The following is a 24,580-nucleotide window of genomic DNA, read 5'->3' on the forward strand; positions in this document are numbered from 1 at the left end:
TTTACCGCAGTTTTTAATTCTTTAATCATTACCAGAGGCACGGGTTCCCAGTCAAAAACAATACCTGCTTCTGTATTTTGGTATGTGACTGGAAACAACTCAGTATCCTGCAAATCGGAGGCGTCTAAACCTCCTTCTTTTATTGCTTTTTGATAAGCTCCTCTAATAATTCCTGGCTGTTGGGCGTGGCCAGAGGGGCTGTCAGCAGTAGTCTGACAGCACGTGGGTTGGGAAAAACCCTCAGGAGCCATGGGTTGGCAAACCCGTAAGTCTGGAGCAGGAGTTGTTAACATAACAGACGTTTGATAAGGAGGTGGATTCAACAACGGCTGAAGAGGGGATTCAGCATGTGTCTGAATCAATGTATAGGCAATTTTCCACAGACAAAGAACATCTGGGGGAGCCCTCGGAACTTGGTGGAGGACTGCGCCAATTTTCCTCCATGTCTCAGCTTTTAAGGAACCATGTTCCGGATAAAATGGACAGTTAGCCCAAACGTAGGCAAGCAATTTTACAGCCTCTGATTTAGAGAGAGGCTTGGTAGTTTTTGGTCTTGGGTGCTTAATTGCCTAAGCTCTTCAACATGAACTTTCTGAGCTGCAGTCATTCCACCCCCCCATACTTACGAATTAGAGTCAGTCGCCAGCGATGTCGGGTGCACCGAGCCTATTCCAGGCGGTAAGCAGAGGGTTAGCAGGGACGTATCCGTCGGCACAGGATCACGTCGGGGTCACCACGTGTGGTGGTCTCTCATGAGGAATAAGACACTCAGCCAAGATATCTCGAGATGAGAGCTCAGAACAGACTCTGAAGCCCCCTTTTATTCTTATTACGCTCATTAGCATACAATGTTATCACTTAGGGCCAGAGCTTGCCTGTGGCCAGTTATTTTTAGGATTCATTCATCCTGTTTTCCACATTCCCATGCGCTTTCATTGTTTCGTGTACACTATGGCACATCCTATGGGAGCAGGTCTCTGCCATTATTCCCACACTGTGCATTAATTTTACTTCTGCATACTCTATCTATCTGCATGGCCATTAACTTCCCTTTGCTTTCTTATTCCTTTTTTTCTGAGCATTTTCATCTCCAATTATCCATGTGTATACTTGTCTACTACCCATCAGTCAAGGGTGTTAAAAACAGAGGATCTTGGTGAAATTTGTAAAAAAATATATATGTGCAAAATGCATTCAAAATAATTCATGAGTCATATTCTTCCTTGCTGCTGTTGCTTCTCCCTAATTTGATAATCACAGAAATAACCAATAAAATCTCATCCAATGTATACTTTTCATGGAGTTTAAAAACTGTCATTTGTAATGGAACTTTATTGCCATAAGGGAATTACTTAAATAATGTTGGTTATTGAATGGTCCAGTAGTATTTAAAAGCAGTGAAGATATAAATGGATCTATAACATAATAGCAAAAGAAGTCATGCCGTGTGTAGGAAGTTGTTTTTAATCCTTGAAATTTCCAGTTAAGTCAGGATAGGAAAATTATTACCTACTAAATGTTCATGAACTAACGCTCCTATTATCATTTAACTTTTTGGCTAGAACTATTAGATACTGTATCTAGCAATTTCTAGCAATGAGCTACGAATTTCTTGTCATTGAATTATAGAATTTGTGATGAAGGTATGTAAGCTTTGTAAACTATCTTTATAATCACATCTGAAAGGCTGATTAATCTAAATAAATTGTTTGCTTGCATTTTTATAAATCCTGTAACAAAAAATCAGAAACCTGCTCAAATTAAATGTAAACATTAAAGCTATAATATGAAATAAATTCTGAACCAAAGCATAATCTCTCATTCTCAAAAATGCTATGCATGAGAAAAGAAATTCAAATCCAACACAGGCCATATGTAACATTGTTTCCATAGCCTGTTCTTTTTTAGCTGTTATTTTGGTTTACAGTTATTCTACTACTTACAACTGTGGTTGCACCTGAAATCTTAATAGTTAAGCAAAATGGTTATTAAGTGAGGTGCCACATGACCACTTTGCTGAACAATTGCAACCCCAGCATTCACAGGCGTGGTTGTTAAGCGACCATAACAGTCAAGTGGAGTGCCTGGGAGAGGGTTCCCATGGTGGCATGGGGATTGAATGTGAATGTTGCACCACATTTGAAGGCCTGGGACTCTCCCTGATCTACCAAGTCTGGGAGTCTCAGGTTCTTACCAGTCCTCCCCATACCCAGGTCCACTTTGCTTTGTTCTCCAACTGCTGACCTCCAAGGCCATCTGTTCCATCCTGCAAGACGACCCCATTCTTGTGATGGTTCTGAAGGCCCTTTCTCCAAAATGAACAATTGGAAGTCTTCCAAACAATCAAAAGAATGACGGTGTTTGCTAGTGTTTTCACCTGATTTGAGATTCATTCCTCCAACTTGCCAAGAGATTTCCTGGAGGAGCCCATCCAAATTTGATGAAAATGCTAATGAACACCATTGCTATGGAAGGGCCAGAAGGCTGGCATTAAATGGCATTTTCCCCTTCCCAAATTTGAAAGCCAGCCTTCTGGCTTTTGCTACATTTGGGGAGGGGAAAATGGTAGCTAATGTTAGCCTTCTGAAAGATTCAGAAAGTTGGAATTTGCTACCATTTCACCAGATTTGAGTCTCATTCTTACAGCACATAGGAAGATTTTCCCTTCCTGTATGGAAAGAAAGGGAAATCATTCAGTGCACTTAGGAATGAACCTTGAATCCGCTGTTCCCTACTGGCTTCCCCATTGACTTTCTGGGGAAACTGGCAGAGAAGATGGCAAATTATGATCACATAATTGCAGAGCATTTGGCAATTGATTGTCAGTGCAAATAGACTGTGAAGCTGGTTACATGATCATGAAGTGGGGCATTGTGATCATTTATAATGGCAAGAGATGCTTTAAGGGCCCTAAAGCATGCATTCTGAGCCCATCATAAATGGTCATAAATTGTGGATTAATAATAATCTGGGATGTTTTTACAAAGTATTTACTGATAGACATCTTGTTGCTTATTTTGTTTTCTTAGTATCCATTTATTTCTGGCTTTATTGAATCAATCACTATTCTAGTGAAAAGTATATAGTTGAGACTTATAGATTCTCCAGCAATGGCTCTTTAATTATTTGATCAATGCTTGTACTTCAAAATGAAATAAATTCTGCATTACTGCTTACTTATTATGTCCTATCCCACAGATGGGGCAGGTGAACATACAAATGTAAAGCATTCTTGAATATAGCAAAGGCATTTCTAGTTACAAGGCCTTCTTGTGCCACTAAAAGATTAAAGAACACATGAAAGTTAGAGTTATATTTGTCAGTGCAGAAGGGCTTTCTTTCTTTTTTATACACGTGTGAGCATACATACTTTTAATATATCTTTATATGACATATAGTAGTTATCTGCAACTATTCTGGGGCATACCTAATCTAAGAAACCTAATCTAGTTCTCCTATATGCAATTAATACATTGTATATGTCTAATCTCTTATTGATTGATATATATCGTTCCATTTTTATGTATGTAGTCATCAACTGAACTGGATTTTAATTTCATGTATACCGCAACTGAGACAGAAATTATAGCCAAAAAGCATTTTCTTGATTTCTCCTCTCAGACTTATTAGCATGTCTATAATTTACTTTAAAAATCATGTAGTATTGCATGTGTAATATTATTAATGTGAACAACTTGATTCTTTTTCATTGAGAAGAGAAAAATAATTGTTTGCAAAGAAAAAACAATAATTTGATTGCATATGCTACACCTTTTATTTATTTACTTACTTTTTAGTGGTAGATCATCACATTTCTCTTGGATTCATGTGTTATTCTCAAAATTATGTGAAATATGATTGGAACATACTTCAAAGACTGGTTTAGAGCTACAGTTAGAGGAATAACATACATGCATGCATGCATGCATACATACATACATACATACATACATACATACATACACTTAGTATCTCCTGATAGACAATGGGAAATTCCAATACAAGTTGACAGAAAGGAAAAGCATACTATACTAGATGAGTTAATAATTTGATAAGTCAACTTCCTTTATTAATTGTATGTCTGAGGTGAGTTTATTTCCTGCCTAAAATCACATTCTTCATGTTTATGCTGATAAACCTGCACTTTTAACTGCTAAGGCATGATTTTATATCACATGGGCTTAAATCAGGAAGAGACAAGTGGAATCCAAAGTATTTATGTAAATGATTGTTCATGGAAATATCCTATCTTACTACATTCCAATTTCTAGCTTTTCTTCAGAACTAAATCTTTAGAATCATCTCTATGACCTCTCAATAACCACAATTTGCATTTTTCTTTTTGAAAATAAAAAAAGCAGATAAGGGCCTGTGTTTCAAAAAGGCCCTTTGTTTGTTAGTTTTGTAAATTTAGAATATGTGGAAAAGCTTTTTAAATTATTCTCCTGAAAAGTGCTGAGACTTGAGGTCTCACATTTTGTTCATAAGTAATCTGTACTTATGAACAGAAAGACCCAATTTTGGTCTTTTAGTTTATGTTATTATAATTTTCTACTGTGCTGTTCTTTTCTATTAATTTACTAATTAGTTTTCTACCCACTTTATTCTGAAATAAGGCATGTTGCTGTAAACCTGTTATTCCTAAACTTATTAGAAATATTGTAGCATTGTATTGGCAAATATTTTTAAGAGAATAGATTAATTTTATGACATTGGCTGTTCTAATTAATACCATTAAGCTACAGTGTGGCTTAAGTACTGTTACATAACATGCTTATTTATTTGCCAAACTCTGTGCGCTGTCTACTCTTCTGATTTTAGGCAACTTAACAACATATGAAATAAGTGTTATAATAAGTGTTATATACTGGCAAACATCTGATAGTTTGTTCTAATTTTTTAAAATTTAATTAATTAATTGTTTATATCATTATAGTTAGAGATTGTGAGTTCTAGTCCCGCTTTGGGCACAAAGCCAGCTGGGTGGCCTTCGCCAATATTTTCTCTCAGCCCTAAAAAGGATGCAATGGCAAATCACTTCTGAAAAACTTTGCCAAGAAAACGTTAGGGACTTGTCCGGGCAGACTCTGAGAATTGCACATGATTAAAGAGAGGAATTTATTATTGTTGTTAATTTTACAGTTGTAAATAATTATGATGGTGAAAATAATTTAGAACATCTTTGCAATGGGCCCAATCATATTTCTAGTTTTTCAGAACCTGGAATATAAAGAGATACAACTTCAGTGGAAATAGATATGGACATTTGGTTCAGACAATTGTCTTTCAAGTAATGCAGTTCAGTGAGTTTTGAATTAGATACTTCAGCTTGATTCAGTTAAATTTTGCAAAGGGACATACCTATTATGGGTGGTTTCTGTGCTTAGTTGTTTTCTTACAGTTGTTTCATTACCAAACTAGATAACATCACCAGTGCTAGTTGAGAGTAGGGTTTGGTCTTATTATATACTAGTCTGACTCTGTCTCTCTCTGTCTTTCTCTTTCTCTCTCTCTGTCTCTCTCTTTCTCTCCCCTCTACACACACACTTTGGTAATGAAATGTTTGTAAGAAAACAACCAAGCTCCGAGAGCACCAAGGACTCCATAGTTCAATCCTGAGCTACAGTTATTCTCTTCTATCAGTACATACCTACTGTATATACTCGAGTATAAGCCTAGTTTTTCAGCCCACTTTTTGGGCTGAAAAAAGCCGCCTCGGCTTATACTCAAGTCAGTGAAAAATTTGCCCGAAATGGAGGAGAAAAAGGGGCGGGGCCATGCCGCTGGGTGACACTCGTGAATGGCCCAGTACCCCTGTGAGTTTCCCCTCCCTCTGTGTCAGTTTGCCGCGCAGCGCGCACCGCACCATCCCCCCTCCTCACGTTCTAATGTAATGCAGGGCTGTCTTACGATTCCCCTTCCTCCCCCTCCTGCCGCTCTGCAACGATGTCCCACCTCCTCCTTGTTATGGCAAGCAGCCACATAGCGATGTCCCACCTCCTCTGGTACAGTGATCCAATGATAGGAATCACTGTGCCGTGTGTCATAGGAGGCGGGACATCGCTCCCGCGGCTGCACGGGACATCATCATCACAGCGGGACATCAGCATCATGAGGTGAGTGAAGTATTTCATTGAATACACCGCTAGTTTACTGTTTTTCTTTGAAATAAATATTCAAAAACATTATTGGTATCTATTTTTATTTTTGAAATTTACCGGTAGCTGCTGCATTTCCCACCCTAGGCTTATACTCGAGTCAATAACTTTTCCAGTTTTTTGTGGTAAAATTAGGTGCCTCGGCTTATATTCGGGTCGGCCTATACTCGAGTATATACGGTATTTTTATGTTACTCTACTCATTGAATCAAACTGACAATTCAGTTAAAGTTTGAATGAGTCACACTTGCATAATAACCAGTGGCTAAAAATGATGAAAGAATCATCATGGGAGATAATTGTAAATTCTTCATTTGCAAGTAGCAGCTAAAATAAAGCATTATTAATAAATAGATTTTATGTGCTTTCTGTCCTACCTTAAAAGCATGAAGCCGAAGGAGATAATCTTTCAATAATATGGTAATTACTATATTAATCAGTTAACATTTAATATTATGTTAATAAAATATGTATGGACAATTACTAATTTTCAGTTAAAGTTAATCTTACACAAGCATATAGTGCCTCTGGAAATCCTGCTTATGCTTTCCTTTTTGACTCTAGAGTTCTCTCTCCCACTTACATTTAAACATTGAAAATCTTCTAATTAAAAAGGTGGGACATGCCCCAAAGATATTCCTAAAAATAATACAAAGAAAAAAAGAATACTTTTGCCCTCGGGGGGAAAAAAAACAAGAGGCAAATTGAAATGGCATACAGCATCTTGAAAGGTTTGAAAGAGGTAAAGGAAACAACTTATCTAATGTGCTATCTAGTAAATGAATATTTTGTAAATGGTCATGTCAATCTTGTCCACTATTTTGAAAACAGAACTTTCCACTTGAAGCTCCTAATGAGATTTTTCTTGTAAAAAAAAGGGGGGGGAGAGACAAGGAGAAAGAAAGAGGGAAGGAGAGGGAACTGGAGGGGAGAAGGAAAGGAAAAGGAAAAGGAAAGAGATGGAAGGAGATGGACTGTCATCATAAAATTGAAAATGTGATGTATTATAAAGGAAAATGTATAATAAAAACTTTTTTTTTAAAAAGAATTTTCTTGTAAACTGAATTGCTTGGTTTTTGCCTCTAATTGTGCAGTAAATGCCTGTAGCTTTAAATGTCCTGAAGTAGGAAGAAACATAGATTTTTTTGGCTTTCCCCCCATTCTGCCTCCTTTTCACTATCCATTTTTTCTTCTACCTATCTGTGTTTCCCGGAAAATAAGACCGGGTTTTATTTTCTTTTGGGACCCAAAATATGCACTAGGGCTTATTTTTAGGAGATGTCTTATTTTTCCCCCTATGTACAGGAGGTCGACTTCTTCTGCTTGCTCATGGGGGGGGAGGCCACATGGTGCGCTAGTGCTGCCATCACAAGGGAGTGGAGCTGCCTCATGCTCCCCACACCAGCTAATCTCAGGACCCCTGCACCCAGGCAACCCAAGCCCCGACACCTGCCTCGCCTTGCTCAAGCAGCCCTGGTTAGCAAGACCCACTGGCCCACTTTTTCTGCTTGCTCGTGGCCACAACGGAGCAAGAAAAAACATGTGAGGGCTTATTTTAGGGATAGGTCTTATTTTTAGGGATAGGTCTTATTTTGGGGGAAACAGGTTATTAAGTGATAAAATTAGAATCCTAACTTCATCAACCACGTATTTGAGTGAATTAGTTGGGGACAAGCAAGATGAAAGGGATGCCGGTGTCTCTAACTTGTTGCCTTTTTACTAGAATTCCTGTCTTTCCCAGAGAGCATAGCCATTCATATCAGGTTAGGGAAAGATGATTTATAACACTAAGATGCAGACACAAAATATGTAGCTTGCAATCATATGGCTCTTTTAGAAGCATTAACTTTGGGTGTCTGATGAAACGTTATCCTTCAATTTTGATTCATAAATGTTCTACAAATCAGTAGATATGAGTTTTATTACATCATCAGATTTGTGAAATGTTATGTCAGCTTTCAGTCCTGCCAGAGATTGAAAAAAGGTTGGAGGAAAAAAGGCTGGGACTGATAGTCAAGGATAAATAATGCATTGCAACTTTTAATACATTAGCTATTCTTGATTATCAGTGTAAAGCTTTTTTTAGTCAAAGTAATGGAAATACCTAACTTTAGACCCTGAAATCTAGAAAGGCAGTGCTGCTTTTAGTATCAAAAACATCTCATTGCTAAATATCTCTGTGTTTATATTTGTGTATGTTCTGTCTATTACACTCAGAACATTTATGTCCGATATTCTACCATCCTCCATTGGTTACAGACAACTCTGAATGCCCACACTAATCCAGTGGCATACAGTATCCTTCAGCAGACTATTTTTTTAACAAGATTATTTGTGTATTTATTTGAGACAGTGGCATATCCATATTACTATTATTTAACAACATGCTGCTGAAGAGATAACTTTCTTCCTTAAATCTATTAACCTATTTTTCTAAACATTTAAATTCTGCCATTTCCTTACATGAGACTTTGTAACTTGCTTGGCTACTCCTAATTATAACTTGTTTTTTTTAAAACTCAGATTTCCTATTATAGATTAGAAGTTAGAGGCCAGCAATACTAATATATTCATAATAAATTGATACCAACCTTACTAGTTTAGTCACAAGAAATACATTTGGTTTGATATAATTATATTGATAGAACAAAAATTAAATTGATAGAACATCTTCAACCGAGTTTAAGGGGATGTCAGTGTTCATGCTCTGCTATAAAGGCTTTGTGTGGTCAGTAGGTCTTGTGATGTGAAGGTCATGTCAGGTGAGGGTCTTGTAATGGGTCTTGTGATGGGGAGATCACATCAGGTGAGGGTGGTTGAGAGGTGAAGTTCTGGTTGAAGTGGTTACGTGGGTTGTTTGAGGGTCAGTGCCTTTGCTGATTGGCTGTTGATTTGAATTCTGAGGGGTTTGTAGGCTGGTTGAAGGTTGATGTGTCTGTTGATGGAATTGCTTGTGGAGTGCCAGACTTCAGTAAACTCATTTGCATGGCGTGTGATAGTGTAGCTGATAATTCTTGTATTGCTCCAATCGAATTGGTGGTGTGCAATGTCAGAGGAGGTAGAGATTAGGGATTTGGGATTGTGGCGTTTCACTGCCAGCTACTGTTCATGGATTCTGTTTTTTAATTGATGTGATGTTTGTCCCACGTAGAATTGGTTGCAATTGTTACAGTTGACTTTCTAAATTACATTGTTTCTTTTACCTTCTGTATCTTGTCTTTGGTTCGGAATAATTCCTGGCAGAGTATGGCTGTGGGTTTGTGAGCTATTGCTATTCCTAGAAATTGAAAAATTCTGGCTGTAATTTCCAACACCCATTTTATGTATGGTAGGGCTATTTTTTGCATGGTAGTGGGCTGTGGTTTGGGTGTTGTGTCAGTTGCCAAGCACTCCCACTAAAAACCCAAGCCCCAAACAAAATACAACCAATTCAGCCAGATCCACCCTTTTCAGTCAATGATGTTCATTCCTAATTAACTACACTGCTCAGAGTCGCTTGTGAGATGAGCATCTATATAAATTAGATTGATCGATAAATAAATATGATGAAATGTATTCTGTGAAAACACAGCATAAATTTAGCTCCTTTTGTCCTTACGTTATGGCATCTAATGCAAGTACATAAGGGACAGAGTTTGTGTTGCAACATCAGGATGAATCCGTTTGTCATTTGTTCCATTTTGCCTGCTACATCTTTGCAGGAACTTTTGTTTTTAGTACTGAGGTCTGTACTTGCCCCTTTGTTTTAGCAGGGGTTTTAGTTTTTTTCAGTGAAAGTAAGTGCACTCCCAGTTTGCGGTTATTTAGTTTGGTGAATAATTTCTTATCCAGTAAATGCAGCTTAGGCTATTTTTAGCTTAGCAGAGGGACTTAGAATGTGATGTATTTCTTCCAGCACTGGAATAATGCTGAGTACACTTGCATTGCTCAGTAAGTTCTTTTATGTCACCTTAAGCCTATTATTATTTCAGTGATTCCTGTAACTTGAGTATAAGTGGATTCTTTTCCAATATGTGCAGCTTCTTCCATATGTATGTGCTATGTCATGTTGTATTGATACAGAATAATTGAAGATAGGATCATGTTTCAGACGTCATTCAGTTTTGATGGTCTTTATTCTGATGATAAATAAAGCAGTCTATGAAATGTGAAGTAAGGAGCTTAGCTGCATAGATGATACAAGGACAATATTCTTTTACTAGAAAATTATTGTTAAGAATTTTCATGAGTAGCTGTATCAAATGCATTAAAACATAGTATTTATTTATTTATTTATTATTTATTTATTTATTATTTATTTATTTATTTATTTATTATTTATTATTTATTGTTATTTATTTATTTATTTATTTATTTATTGGACTGTAGAAACTGATTTAAATTACATTAATGTTTCATACCAAGAGATGGAATAACTTGCAGATGCCTTTTCTGTCTTATTTTAGTAAGATAAATGTCATAATTTGATGGATTATTTTTGACAGAAAGCTAACTATTATGCATTTAACAAACATACCACTGACAGCTAGGAAATGGATCTTTGTGTCTAAAGGTTTTTTTTCCATGCTTGCCTCTAATTCAGAATCTTGTCATATTTAGTTTCTGAACACTAAGTAAAAAAAATGATCTGTGTCAAACAAATACAAATAATTGCTCTCTGAGACAATGTTCAAATTCTGTGACTTAATGACTAATGGTTTCATACAGTTATGACTAAAGAGTAAAGAAAAGAGCAAAAAAAGGCACTACAATGCATTACAATGAAACCATGAAACAAAAAGAGGGGAAGAAGACTGAGGAATCAGCAAGTGAAGGAATGGCTAGTGGGTAAAGTGAGCAGGTACAGCTGCAGGAATGGCACGGGATGTTGGGGATGAAGAGTCAGTGAGTGAGTGAGAAAGTAAAGATAATCCGGGCTTAGTAAGCACTTTGTTGGATCAGTGGGTGAACTAAGTGGATGAGATTGGAGATTTCAGATGCAGCTAAACAGTTAATTGTTGCCTAGATCAAAGATTCTCAAACCTCATAAGATTCTCGTAATTTTATACATGATGATGAATTTGATAGTACTTCTGGCCCTGCCTATGTAGGCTTAGTCAATTCTGGTTTTGTTCTAAATTGTAATCCACTCTCTGATTTGTTCAGAAATTATAGCCCACGTTCAAAACCATTGGCTGGCAGTGAAAACTAGTCACTTAAAGACTTAATTTAATTAGATTAATTAAAGTTTAAATTAAAATTAAAATTTAATTAAAGTTTAAATTTAAATTAAAATTTAATTAAAGTTTAAATTTAAATTAAAATTTAATTAGATTAATTACATGGGAGAAAGTTGAGGACTACCTGTAGTCAATTTTACAATCTCTGCCAACATTAACTTCACTACCCATTCTTCCAATTTGTGAGTCCTTCCATCCTCCAGCTACTGTATATTGTCAGTGTTATTGTATAATTGCATTCTATGTCTTATGATTATTATGCCATTATTGTGTTCAGGTAGTCTGTACATTGCTGGAAGTACAATACATTTGAGAACACTTTGCTTATGTGAAGTAATACTTTCAGGCTTACTGGATGTTGCTTGTTTACTGCATCCAGCTTGAGATGGATGAAATATTGGGCAATTGTTTAAGACACAGAGTGGTTGATCAGAAATCAATAAAGATTATAGAGATGAGTTGGGAAGTGTTAGCCAGTGGCAGAAATCAAAAAATTAAAAGAAAGTTCATGAATGCTAGCGTTCCTATACTTAACGGTTCAGGAATTTCATAACAATACAGGCAGTCCATGTTTATTAACTGTCTTAAATAGCAACATTTGCAGTTATGACAGTGATGAAAAAGTAACTTGGTAATCAATGTATACATTTATGACTTTAGCAGCCCCTCCCTCCCCCCCTCTCTCAGTGATGTGTTCAGTCACATGGTGTCCCGTGCCTCACCTTTTTTCCCATTTGATTTGCCTCTTTCTGAGTCCCTTTTTTCCACAGGAGGCATAATCCCTAAAAAGTATTAACAACAAGTTAACAAGCTCAACTCTATGATTGTAATTGGTTAGAACCTAACACTGACAAGATCCTAATCAGTTTCACATTAAAAGTTTTTGTTTGCCTCCTAAGGCAAATCAAATAAGCAGGCTAGACAAATAGCCTGCACTAGCACATTCCTTTCAAAATGTATTCACTATTGTGTGCCTGCTTACTCTCTTGTAATCCCTTGTTCTCCAACTAATGTAAATATAAATATCTCCCCTTGCTAATTATCCCAGTTCCAGAGTGAGCATTCCCAAAGGTGGGGAGTGGGGAACAAGGGCTATAAAATTTGCCTTTTTACCTGGCTTTCTTGTGAGCCAGGAGTCCAGAAACCTATCTTCCTATTTAGTCTTCCCTGGCTTGTTTGGGGTCATAGCCTTCTAATGTTGTAAAGCAAAGAAAAACTGAAATAAAATTATAAGCACAATAATCTCACGATTATTCACTTAGTGATCACTTTGCACAACAACCAAGTTTCTGGTCCCAATTGCAATCATTAAATGATGACTGCCTTTGGTAAATTCCAGGCTACCTTTCTCATGTTGGAACAACTATCTAGAAGTTCTATTTTTAACATAACAATTTGAAGTCACTTCCATTTTTAGGAAAACTTCTTTTAGACAATGAACCAGCATCCTTTCAACAACTATAATGAGGGAACTCATACAGTGCAATCAAATATTCCTTGTTTTTACTTATTTACTTTACTTTACTTTACTTTTGCCTTTATTTGTATGCCGCCCTTTTCCCTAAGGGGACTCAGGGCGGCTCACAATTCAAAAGGGAGGGGGGAAACAACAAACAGTAAACAATACAGCATATTAAAAGAGAAAAAAACGCAACAATCACACCATTCGAGTGGGGCTATAATCTTAACCCCAGGCCAGCCGGGACAGCCAGATCTTTACAGCAGCGCGGAAGGATTGGAGGGTGGTGAGGGTCCGAATCTCCATGGGGAGTTCGTTCCAAAGGGACGGAGCAGCCACCGAGAAGGCCCTCCTCCGGGTAGTTGCCAGTTTGCACTGGCTAGAAGATGGGATTCGGAGGAGGCCTAATCGATGCGATCGAATCGGTCTGGTGGAGGTAATTGGCAGTAGGCGGTCTCTCAAGTACCCAGGCCCACTACCATGAAGGGCTTTATAGGTGATAAGTAGCACCTTGAAGTGCACCCGGAGATCAACAGGTAGCCAGCGCAGCTCGCGGAGGATAGGTGTTACGTGGGTGAACCGAGGTGCACCCACTATCGCTCGCGCGGCCGCATTCTGGACTAGCTGGAGTCGCCGAATGCTCTTCAAGGGCAGCCCCATGTAGAGCACATTGCAATATTCCAGCCTAGAGGTCACAAGGGCACGAGTGACTGTTGTGAGGGCCTCCCGGTTCAGGTAGGGACGCAACTGGTGTACCAGGCGAACCTGGGCAAATGCCCCCCTGGTCACAGCTGACAAATGATGTTCGAAGGTCAGCTGTGGACTCCCAAGTTGCGGACCCTGTCTGAGGGGCGTATAGTTTGACCCCCCAGCCTGAGAGATGGAGTACTTGGCCAATTCTTGGGAGGGAAACACAACAGCCACTCAGTCTTTTCTGGATTGAGCACAAGCTTGTTGACCCCCATCCAGTCTTTAACAGCATCCAGCCCCTGGCTCATCACATCCATCGCTTCGTTGAGTTGGCACGGGGCGGACAGATACAATTGAGTATCGTCCGCATATTGATGGTACTTTATCCCGTGCCGTCGAATGATCTCACCCAACGGTTTCATGTAGATGTTGAAAAGAAGGGGGGACAGGACCGAACCCTGAGGCACCCCACACGTTAGGGGCCTAGGGGTCGATCTCTGCTCCCCAACTAACACCGACTGCGACCTGTCCGAGAGGTAAGAGGAGAACCACTGTAAAACAGCGCCTCCCACCCCCACCTCCCGCAGTCGTCGCAGAAGGATACCATGGTCGATGGTATCGAAAGCCGCCGAGAGGTCAAGGAGCACTAGGATGGAGGCGTGGCCTCCATCCCTGGCTCTCCAGAGATCATCGGTCAACGCGACCAAAGCGGTTTCTGTGCTGCAGCCAGGTCTGAAGCCAGACTGGAACGGATCGAGATAGCTGGCTTCCTCCAAGGACCGCTGGAGCTGAAAGGCCACCACCTTCTCAACAACCTTCCCCACAAAGGGGAGGTTGGAGACTGGACGATAGTTATTTAAAACAGCTGGATCCAAGGATGGTTTCTTCAGGAGGGGTCTCACCACCGCCGTCTTTAAAGCGGGGGGAAAGATCCCCTCCCGAAGTGAGGCGGTAACAACTGCCTGGATCCAGCCTCGTGTCACCTCCCTGCTGTTTACAACCAGCCAGGAAGGGCATGGGTCCAGCACACATGTGGAGGCACCTACAGCTCTCATGGCCTTGTCCACATCCTCAGGGGCAACCGCCTGAAACTCAATCCAGCGATGACTTACCAGATCATCCCTTAGTGCCTCGGCTGGTACTGCGGGATTGGAGTCCAGGTCCGCCCGGAGCCGAGCAACCTTGTCTGCGAGAAATTGGACGTAGTCCTCAGCCCTGCCCTGCAGCGGATCGCCCGTATCCCTCCTATTTAGGAGGGAACGGGTTATCCTAAACAGGGCGGCTGGGCACGACTCAGCAGACGCAACCAGAGAGGCAATGTGTGTTTTCTTAGCCGTCCTGATTGCCCGAACGTAATCTCTGGTGCAGGTTGTCAAAAGTGCTCGGCTCGATTCGGATTTGCTGGACCTCCATAGGTGCTCTAGGCGTCTCCTTCGGCGCTTCATCTCCCGGAGTTCCTCAGTGAACCAAGGAGCCTTCCGGGATCCACTGCCTCGGAGCGGCCGTAGAGGCGCAATCTGGTTAAGAGACTCCGCCGCTGCCAGATCCCAGACAGCAACCAGAGTCTCCGCCGAACTGCGGGCGAGAGTATCAGGAATAACCCCAAGCTCCGTCTGGAACCCCGAAGGGTCCATAAGTCGCCTGGGGCGGAACCACCTGGTCGGTTCCTCCTCCCTACAGTGGGGGTTTGGTCTCCGAAAGTCAAGCCTCAATAGGTAGTGGTCTGACCATGACAGGGGCAAGATCTCGCTACCCCTCAGACCAAGATCACAATTCCACTGCTCCGAGAGGAATACGAGGTCAAGCGTGTGACCCGCTGAGTGGGTTGGTCCTTGGATTACTTGGGTCAAGCCCATGGTTGTCATGGAAGCCATGAACTCCTGCGCTCCATCAGAGTGTTCACCGAGCGAAGGCAGATTGAAATCCCCCAGAACCATAAGTCTGGGGAACTCAACTGCCAGCTCGGCTATCAACTCGAGGAGCGAGGGGAGGGCTGTTGCAACGCAGTTAGGTGGCAGGTACGTTAGCAGCAGACCCACTTGACCCTTGAGGTCCAACTTCACCAGCAGGGACTCACACCCGACAAGCTCCGGAGCAGGGATCCTACGAGGTGCTAGAGACTCTCGGATAACAATAGCCACACCCCCACCCCTTCCCTGAGCTCTCGGCTGATGGTGCTCCTGAAAACCCTCTGGGCACATCTCTACGAGGGGGACTCCTCCCCCTCGTATATTTTATCCAAACATACTAACATGATAGGGACAAAAGCAAACCAGCTTTTAGTTGTTTGCAGGAAGAGAGAAACTCTGTTTTTCACTATTCCATTTCCATCCTCCTAAGTCCTAGTTAGTATATGAGATAACTTGGTAATCATTTCATAGATATTTCCTTATCTAACAGAGAAACATATACCAAGAGTATGCAATAAAGGAGCAGGAGCGACTTCTGACTTCCTGCTGCCTTCCCCATTGAGTTTCCTTTTGGGAAGCTGGCAGGAAGCATCACAAATCTTCCTTTCCTGCCCTCCCTTTCACTTCACTTCTGTCAATGTTCCTCCTTTTTACCTACTTCCTTTTCTTCCCTCCCTCCCTCCCTCTCTTTCTTTCCTGCCTCCTTCCCTATCTCTCCCCCCCTTTCTTCCTTTTCCTATCCCCACAGACTTTTTTTCTTCTTCCCTCCCTTGCTTTCTCCCTCCCTTTTTTTTCTTCCTTCTCTTCTCCAACTTGCCTTTCCTCCTCCATTTTTCTTCTCCCTTTCCCATTTTTCTCTTCCCTGCACTTTTCCTATCTTCTTTCTCTTCCTGTCAATGTGGTTACCTTCTTCACTTTGTTCCTTGAATTCCTTACCATTTTACTTTGCTTGTGGGAAGCTTGCAAAGAAAAAGTTGGTGGGAAAGCGAGCAGGAAGTTGCAAGTCCAAGGCCAGCTGACAGTTAAGTGGCTACTACCAGATGGAGAAGGGAGAAATGACTGTAGATCAGGAATGATATGTGAGGGTGAACAGCAAGTATTGTTTTGGTTGGGAAGGGTATGTGAATCCAAACTGGTTCTGGGAAATTCCATCTAAAATACTTACACAAGTCCTGTTCCCCTGAACTACTTTTGGATTTATCAGACAATAGCCACCAGGAACAATATTCCTTGTTTTCTACCAAAGGGAAAGGAAGTCACATTTCAACTTCATCTCACTCTCCCATTTCAGACTTATCATTTCGATTAAGCATTTCAGGCTTTATGAATTGCCTGACTTGTTTTTATATGCAGGAAATGGAATATGATTCTGATGGTTTAGACCAGAGGTCCCCAACCCCTGGTCTGAGGACCGATATTGGTTCACAATTTGTCAGAAACTGGGCTGCACAAACAAGCGAAGCCCCATCCACGAGATGCAGACAGCACATGAAACCATACCCCCTCTGGCCTGCAGAAAAACCTCTCCATGGAGCTGGTCCCTTGTATCCAAAAGGTTTGAGGCTACTGGCTTAGACCAGTGGTCCCCAACCTTTTTATCGCCGCGGACCAGTCAGCCTTTGATAATTTTACCGTGGCCCGCTGAGCGCGCGCAGGGGTGGAGGGGCGTTGTTCTGCAGCGATCATGGCCCCCAGCCATTAATGTCTAAACTGCTGCAAGATATACTTAAATATTGATAAAATGTGAGGGGGTGTACTCACTTCTGTGATATCTATCCATCCATGTCTGTCTCTGTCTCTGTCTCTCTCTGTGTATGTATGTGTGTATGCATGTATGTGTATATATCCTCTATCTATCTATCATCTATCTATCTATTTATCTATTTATCCATCCATCCATCCATCCCTCTCTATCTATCAATCACCTATCCACCATCTATCTATCTATTCTAGCTGGCTGGGCAATTTGGGGAGTTGAAGTCCAAAAGTGTTAAAGTTGCTGAGATTGAGAAATGAGGACGAAACAAAAGGGAAGAGAATGAAACAAGGTCGTAGAGAGAGATTGCAAAATGAAAGGGCAACTTCTCTTTTTATTTCCTTCCACCCCCACCACCCCCACCGTGCCTCTCTGGCAATTGGCTGCCCAGGAGGTGGGGAGGGGAAGATGTTTCACAGACAGCTGCCACCCGCCCATCTCTCTCTCTCTCTCTCTCTCTCCGCCTCCCCATCTGACCTCGGCTGCTCCACGGCGGAGACCCCAGAAGGCAAGCAAAAAAAAAGGGGGGGCTCAGGAGTGGGGGAAGAAAACAAACCCCATCACGTTCCTATCTGTGAAAGCTCCCCGCTCCCTTCCTGGGCAGCCAATTGCCAGAGAGGCAGTGTGTGTACGTGTGTGTGGGGGGGGGGTTGGCAGCCCGCGGCGTGCCTAGTCCGCTGTGGAACGCGCTGCCACCCGCCCAGCGCTCGCTCTCTCGCTCTCTCTCTCTCTCCCCCCCTCCAATCTCCCGCTTCTGCTTCGGCCGGCCAGCAACTTGTCCCCGCTTGCCCGGGGACTGGCCTCTGATTGGCTGGCGGGGAGAAAGCCTCGCCAGGGAAGGAGGCAAGGACTCCGCGGTGATGTCATGGGGACGGCGCCCCCAGGTAGCGGCGAACCGAACGCGCTCCGTCTCCACGGGCTACCAAGGCGGCCGGGCGGGCGGCCGGGGTGGGAGTGGGGTTTGGACCGGAGAGGCGGCTCTCAGGTTCGAGTCCCGGGGTTGATCTCAGGCTGCGCGTGTGGGTGAAGAGGCAGCAGGGATCATGGCCCCCGGCCGCTGCAGCGATCATGGCCCCCGGCCGCTGCGCGGCCCGGTGCCAGGTACTCCACGGCCCGGCACCGGTCCGCGGACCGGGGGTTGGGGATCACTGGCTTAGACGATGGAATGATGGAATATTGGTTTGACTCAGAAATGAGGGAGGAGAAGGCCAAACTGATAGAGAAGAGGTATTAAGAAATTCAAAACAATTCTGCATTGATTGTGTTGTGTATAACTTGAAGAAAACTTTTTCCAGCTTTCAATATTCTGTTACAATACAATATAATACAATAAGGTAAGACTCCTAACAACTCTTTTTGTTCCTGATCTTGCAGATCATAAAGGGCTAACATTGTAGAAAATGTCAAGTACAGTTAGTCCTCAACTTATGACCAAAGTTGAGCCCAAAATTTATGTTGCTAAGTGAGAAATTTTTAAAGTGAGTTTTGCCCCATTTTATGACTTTTTTGCTGCATTTGTTAAGTGAATCACTGCAGTTGTTAAATTAGTAACATGGTTGTTAAGTGAATCTGGTTTCCTCATTGACTTTATTTGCCAGAGGTTATCAAAAGATAATTACATGACCCTGGGACACTGCAGTGGTCATAAATGTGAATCAGTTGTCAATCATTTCAATGTAAGTCATGTGATCATGGGGATGCTGCAATTGCCATAAGTGTGAAAATGATCATGTCATTTTTTTCAGTACCCTTGTAACTTTGAATGGTCATTAAACAAACTGTTGTAAGTCGAGGACTACCTGCAGTTTCCTTTAAAGGAAAAGAAGATTCAGACTATTTTTTAACATGGGAATTATTTTATAAATGGTTAAATGACAAATATGGAGGTTAGAGGAGTGGAATTAGGTGAAATACTTATTGGAGAAAGAAAAACAGATGAGTAAATACTTTTGATGGTAATATAGTCAATACTATAATGGAAGATAATATGGAAGATAATATATGTTATAATATGATTGATTTTATTGCATATTTGTTTATATATTACCACATATTTCTCTCTCTCTCTCTCTCTCTCTCTCCCTCCCTCCCTCCCTATATATATACCTGCTGGTCTTGTTGTATTCTGGTCTTTTCCCATGTAAGATTGATATTGCCTTGGAAACGTTTCGGCGAGGTCTCACTCGCCATCTTCAGGTTGGTGTTTTCGGCTTAAAGCATGGTCGGAGCTGCCGTCTTTCTATAAATCTTGGTGGGGTGTGTGTGGTGTGCTGGCTTTGTTTCAGTAAGTGGATTGATTGGTTGTGTGGTTGTATCATGATTGGTAGATTAGTGCTGATTGGTGCTAGCTGTGTGCCCATTGTTGTTTTGTGTTGTATCGGCCTGGTTGGTGGGTGGGGCTCGTTTGTTGACTAGGGTTGGTTTCCAGATGTCTGGTAGGCGGGAGGTATCGTCACGTTTATTCATGTTGTGAGGGTGTTTCTCTATTTCGATAGCTTCCATAATTATTCTCTTGTTGAAGTGTTCAGTTTTGGAGATTAATTTGGTTCCTTCAAAATTAATTTCATGTCCTGTAAAAAAACAAAACAACAACGGACACACAGCCAGCACCAATCAGCACCAATCTACCAATCATGATACAACCACACAACCAATCAATCCATTTACTGAAACAAAGCCAACACTCCATCCCCGCTCCCACCAAGATTTATAGAGAGATGGCAGCTCCAACCACGCTTTAGGCCGAAAACACCAGCCTGAAGATGGTGAGTGAGACCTCGCAAAAACATTGCCAAAACAATCTCAATCTTACACGGGAGAAGACCCGAATACAAAAAGACCAGCATACCTACACCCATGAATAAATAAATATATAGACTGAATCTGCAATAGGCAAGCAGCTTGGTGTGAAGAAATCAACTGTGGGAGCAATAATTAGAAAATGGAAGACATACAAGACCACTGATAATTTCCCTCGATCTGGGGCTCCACGCAAGATCTCACCCCGTGGGGTCACAATGATCACAAGAATGGTGAACAAACTTCCCAGAACCACACGGGGGGATCTAGTGAATGACCTGCAGAGAGCTGGAACCAACGTAACAAAGGCTACCATCGATAACACACTATGCCACCAGGGACTCAGATCCTGCAGTGCCAGAAGTGTCCCCTTGCTTAAGCCAGTACATGTCTGGGGCCGTCTGAAGTTTACTAGAGAGCATTTGGGTGATCCAGAAAAGGATTGGGAGAATGTCATATGGTCAGATGAAACCAAAGTAGAACTGTTTGGTAGAAACACAACTCATCGTGTTTGGAGGAGAGAGAATGCTGAGTTGCATCCAAAGAACATCATACCTACTGTGAAGCATGGGGGTGGCAACATCATGCTTTGGGGCTGTTTCTCTGCAAAGGGACCAGGACGACTGATCCGTGTACAGGAAAGAATGAATGGGGCCATGTATCGTGAGATTTTGAGTGCAAACCTCCTTCCATCAGCAAGGGCACTGAAGATGAAACGTGTCTGGGTCTTTCAGCATGACAATGATCCCAAACACCACCTGGGCAACGAAGGAGTGGCTTCGTAAGAAGCATTTCAAGGTCCTTGAGTGGCCTAGCCAGTCTCCAGATCTCAACCCCATAGAAAAACTTTGGAGGGAGTTGAAAATCCATGTTGCCCAGCGACAGCCCCAAAACATCACTGCTCTAGAGGAGATCTGCATGGAGGAATGGGCCAACATACCAGCAACAGTGTGTGCCAACCTTGTGAAGACTTACAGAAAACGTTTGACCTCTGTCATTGCCAACAAAGGATATATAACAAAGTATTGAGATGAACTTTTGCTATTGACGAAATACTTATTTTCCACCATAATTTGCAAAAAAATTCTTTCCAAATCGGACAATGTGATTGTCTGGATTTGTTTTCTCATTTTGTCTCTCATAGTTGAGGTCAACCTATGATGTCAATTACAGGCCTCTCTCATCTTTTTAAGAGGGAGAACTTGCACAATTGGTGGCTGACTAAATACTTTTTTGCTGCACTCTGTGTGTGTGTGTGTGTGTGTGTATGTGTGTGTGTATATGTATGTGTGTGTGTATATGTATGTATATGTGTATGTATGTATGTATGTATGTATGTATGTATGTATATATATATATATAAAAATAAATAAAAGATAAGATGACTTGCTCCTGATCCTCACTATCCTGCAGTCCTCTCTTCATGCAAAAAAGGAGTAAGGGAAAGAATGAAAGATCTTTCACTCCTTCTCTGTGGAAGAAAAAAACATGTTTTCCCTGCTCAAGGAGGTGGGAACAATAATTATTCAGATTCTCAAGTGAAGCATTTTACAGTAAATTGCAGTTTTTTAAAAAAAGAAAAGAAAAAGAGACACTACAGACTGAATATCAGATCCTTAGAATCCAAAACATATAATTTAAAATTAGATGAATATCACTTAGCTCGTGCTACTTTGTATTAGTAACACTGGATATATTAGTAATCCAATAATTACATTGCTAAATCATTAATGATTTATGATCCATTATGAGAACATACTTTGCAAGCCTTAGTTAAATTTGCTCTTCTCGTACAGAGCATATATGTAGTTTGCATTAATATTAAACACAGATTCATGGACAAAGTTTATTTATATTTAATATAACTTAATCAATATGCATCTCAGGACACATACACAAAGAATAAAATCAGCAAATACAAACATTAAAAGATATGTCAATATAATAAAACATCATGTCACAATTAGTTCAACAACCAAAAGCAATCATTCAAGAGAGGCTTACAAGTCTTGACAATGGGGTGTTGAAGGAGGAAAGAAAGGTCTTCAGAACTCATGTGCAGAAAGTCATTAAATGGCAATCCATAGATGCAACCACAGTGCAAAAATAACTTTATTTTACTGCTTTTGTCACGATGCAGACCTTAATGAAGCATCTAGTATTTGGTAATATTCTTTCTTTTGTCTTCTTCTAAGGATACTCTAGATGTGTGCTGTTTCATCTCTCAAAAGTTCTTTTGAGAATCTTCCAGAAACTATGTGTAGAGAGGCATCAGAGACAATCTGATCCAAGTCTGCCTCTGCTCGCTCATCACAAATGACTAAAAACCCAGTTGAACCTTATCTTCAAAAGCTTCCCTAAGTGTCCTCTGAATTCTGTAGAGTGCTTCGGGTGCCTGGAACAAAGGAATGAAGTGGATCCTACCTTCCTGTCAAAGGGAGTAGCTATGGAGTATCTTAAAAAACAATCAGAATGATCAATCTATGAGAAGTACTGTAACATTCCTCAACTTCAGACCACATCTGTCCAAAGACAAAAATATATACAATGTATAATCACCACTGCGAGCCAGGTCCTCAGTGATTTGGGTGAGGCCCATGAATTCCCAAGCTACTTCAAACTTCGCACCCAGAATCTCTGAGTACCATAAATTTGGAGAAATCTGTTGTTAATCTACTTAATCAAGAAGCATAAGCAGGGACGCAGATAGGTAGTAGTGAGAGTGATCCGTGTCAAAATCCCATGTATTCCCTATGTCTGCTGGTAGCTAATAAATCTTTAATAAACTGGTTCTGCTGGCTCCATTCTTGTTGCCTCACCATTAGGCGACTGATGCCTTGCTCTTAGCTCTCATAATACTCTTACCTAAGTCAGTTTTGCTTTCAATCAATCTGTGAAATTCTAGAAAATTTAACAATTGGTTCTTGTGATCTAGTAGGAGCATGCTCCAGCTCACCGCTGCCTGCTACTTTATTTCACATTCTGACACTAAAATATGTTAAAATGACTACAGGATCTAAAATCGAAAGCACAAGTTGGCGCAGTGTGAAGGGACTGATGATATGGACCAGGAAGGGTCCACAGGGCTTCCTTCCTTCCTCCCTCCCTCCCTCCCTCCCTCCCTCCCTCCCTCCCTCCCTGAAATGTTGAAGGACAAATAATGCAGTCAAAGACCAACATATAAAATGTATGTTGTACGTCCTGAATCTATAGTTCAGGACTGAAATATTTTTATTCATATATAGAAATAAACATAATATAAATACTTTATGTATAAATATAGATAATTCTTTGAATTATATAATATATATTATGTTATAAATATAAATAATATAAATCATGTATTGTACTTGTAATGATACCTAAAATTCATATTTTATTCTCTGCTGTGTGAAGAATCTTTCTATGCAATCACTAAGATGCTTTCTCTGATATATGAAGGAATAATAGAATAAACAATGAAAAAGAAAGTGATAGTGATATGAGAATAAATTGTTAAATAATATTTAATATTTGAATTAATATTAATTTAATTATTTGGATTTAATTAAATAATATAAAATAATAATTGATATAAATTGATTTAACAATCTAACTCTGTTATATGCTACAATTGCCTTTATAGTTAACATAAAATGTAGAGCTTTTCATTTAAAAAAAACCTTTAAAACCTACATAATACCACAATAATTAAACTGTAAATTGATAACTATATTTTCTTTTGCATATTTTTCTTTTTAGGCACTGGAAAAGCATCCCAATTCACCAATGACTGCAAAGCAAATATTGGAAGTAATTCAGAAAGAAGGGTTGAAAGAAACAAGGTCAGTATTTATATAGTTTAATCTCTATTATTATATTTATCAATATGATTTTATTTCTACTTCAATAAGTACCATATTGTTTATGAGTCATTGATTAGAAAAGAATTATAATGAGTGAAATGCAAATGCTTCATAGATAAAAATCTTATTTAATAGGCAGTAGATGGCATATTCCAGCTTTCCTGCCTTCAAAGAATATATACCCTTGATTGCGAATCTATGGCACACGTTGGCCAGCTGACTTCGGCCTTCTTTTGAGGCCGTTTTTAGCCCTCCAGAAGCTTCCCTGAAGCCTGCAAAGCGTGAAAAAAACGGCCCTATGGGCAAACCAGAAATTCAGGAACGGACTTCCGGTTTGTTCATAGGAACGTTTTTCGCCCTCCGGAGCCTTCAGAAGGCTTCCCTGAAGTCTCCGGAGGGTGAAAAATGGCCCTATGGGGAACCCGCAAGTTCAGGAATGGTAACTTCCGGTTTGTCCGTAGAGCCAATTTTCGCCCTCTGCAGCCTTCAGGGAAACCTTCTGAAGGCTCCCTCAAGGGTGAAAATTTAAATTATTATTTAAAATGAAAAATAAAAGTGAAAAGGTATAAATGTGCATGAATAAAAATAGTTAATAAGGGGTAATCAGACAAATTATTTAGTGGGGTGAGTCTGCAATCAGTAAAATGTAATTAAAGTTACAGAAGACCTGAAAAGATTCATTTGTACTTTTGCCTGTCTACTCTGGATAAACATGCTGCTGTTTATTCATTTTTTAAAAAGCAC

At 40.6% G+C, this 24,580-nt stretch overlaps 1 protein-coding gene across 1 annotated transcript in view; it reads left to right on the forward strand.

Moving 5' to 3' along the window:
* Positions 1-24,580, forward strand: part of ASXL3 (ASXL transcriptional regulator 3) — a 131,238-nt gene that overhangs the window by 5,086 nt on the left and 101,572 nt on the right. Inside the window, exon 2 of the mRNA XM_032222964.1 lies at positions 23,733-23,815. Coding sequence (XP_032078855.1) covers positions 23,733-23,815 — 83 coding nt within the window. The remainder of the gene's footprint in view (positions 1-23,732; positions 23,816-24,580) is intronic.

The sequence above is a fragment of the Thamnophis elegans genome, chromosome 8 (genome assembly GCF_009769535.1).
Source record: "Thamnophis elegans isolate rThaEle1 chromosome 8, rThaEle1.pri, whole genome shotgun sequence".
NCBI lineage: Eukaryota > Metazoa > Chordata > Lepidosauria > Squamata > Colubridae > Thamnophis > Thamnophis elegans.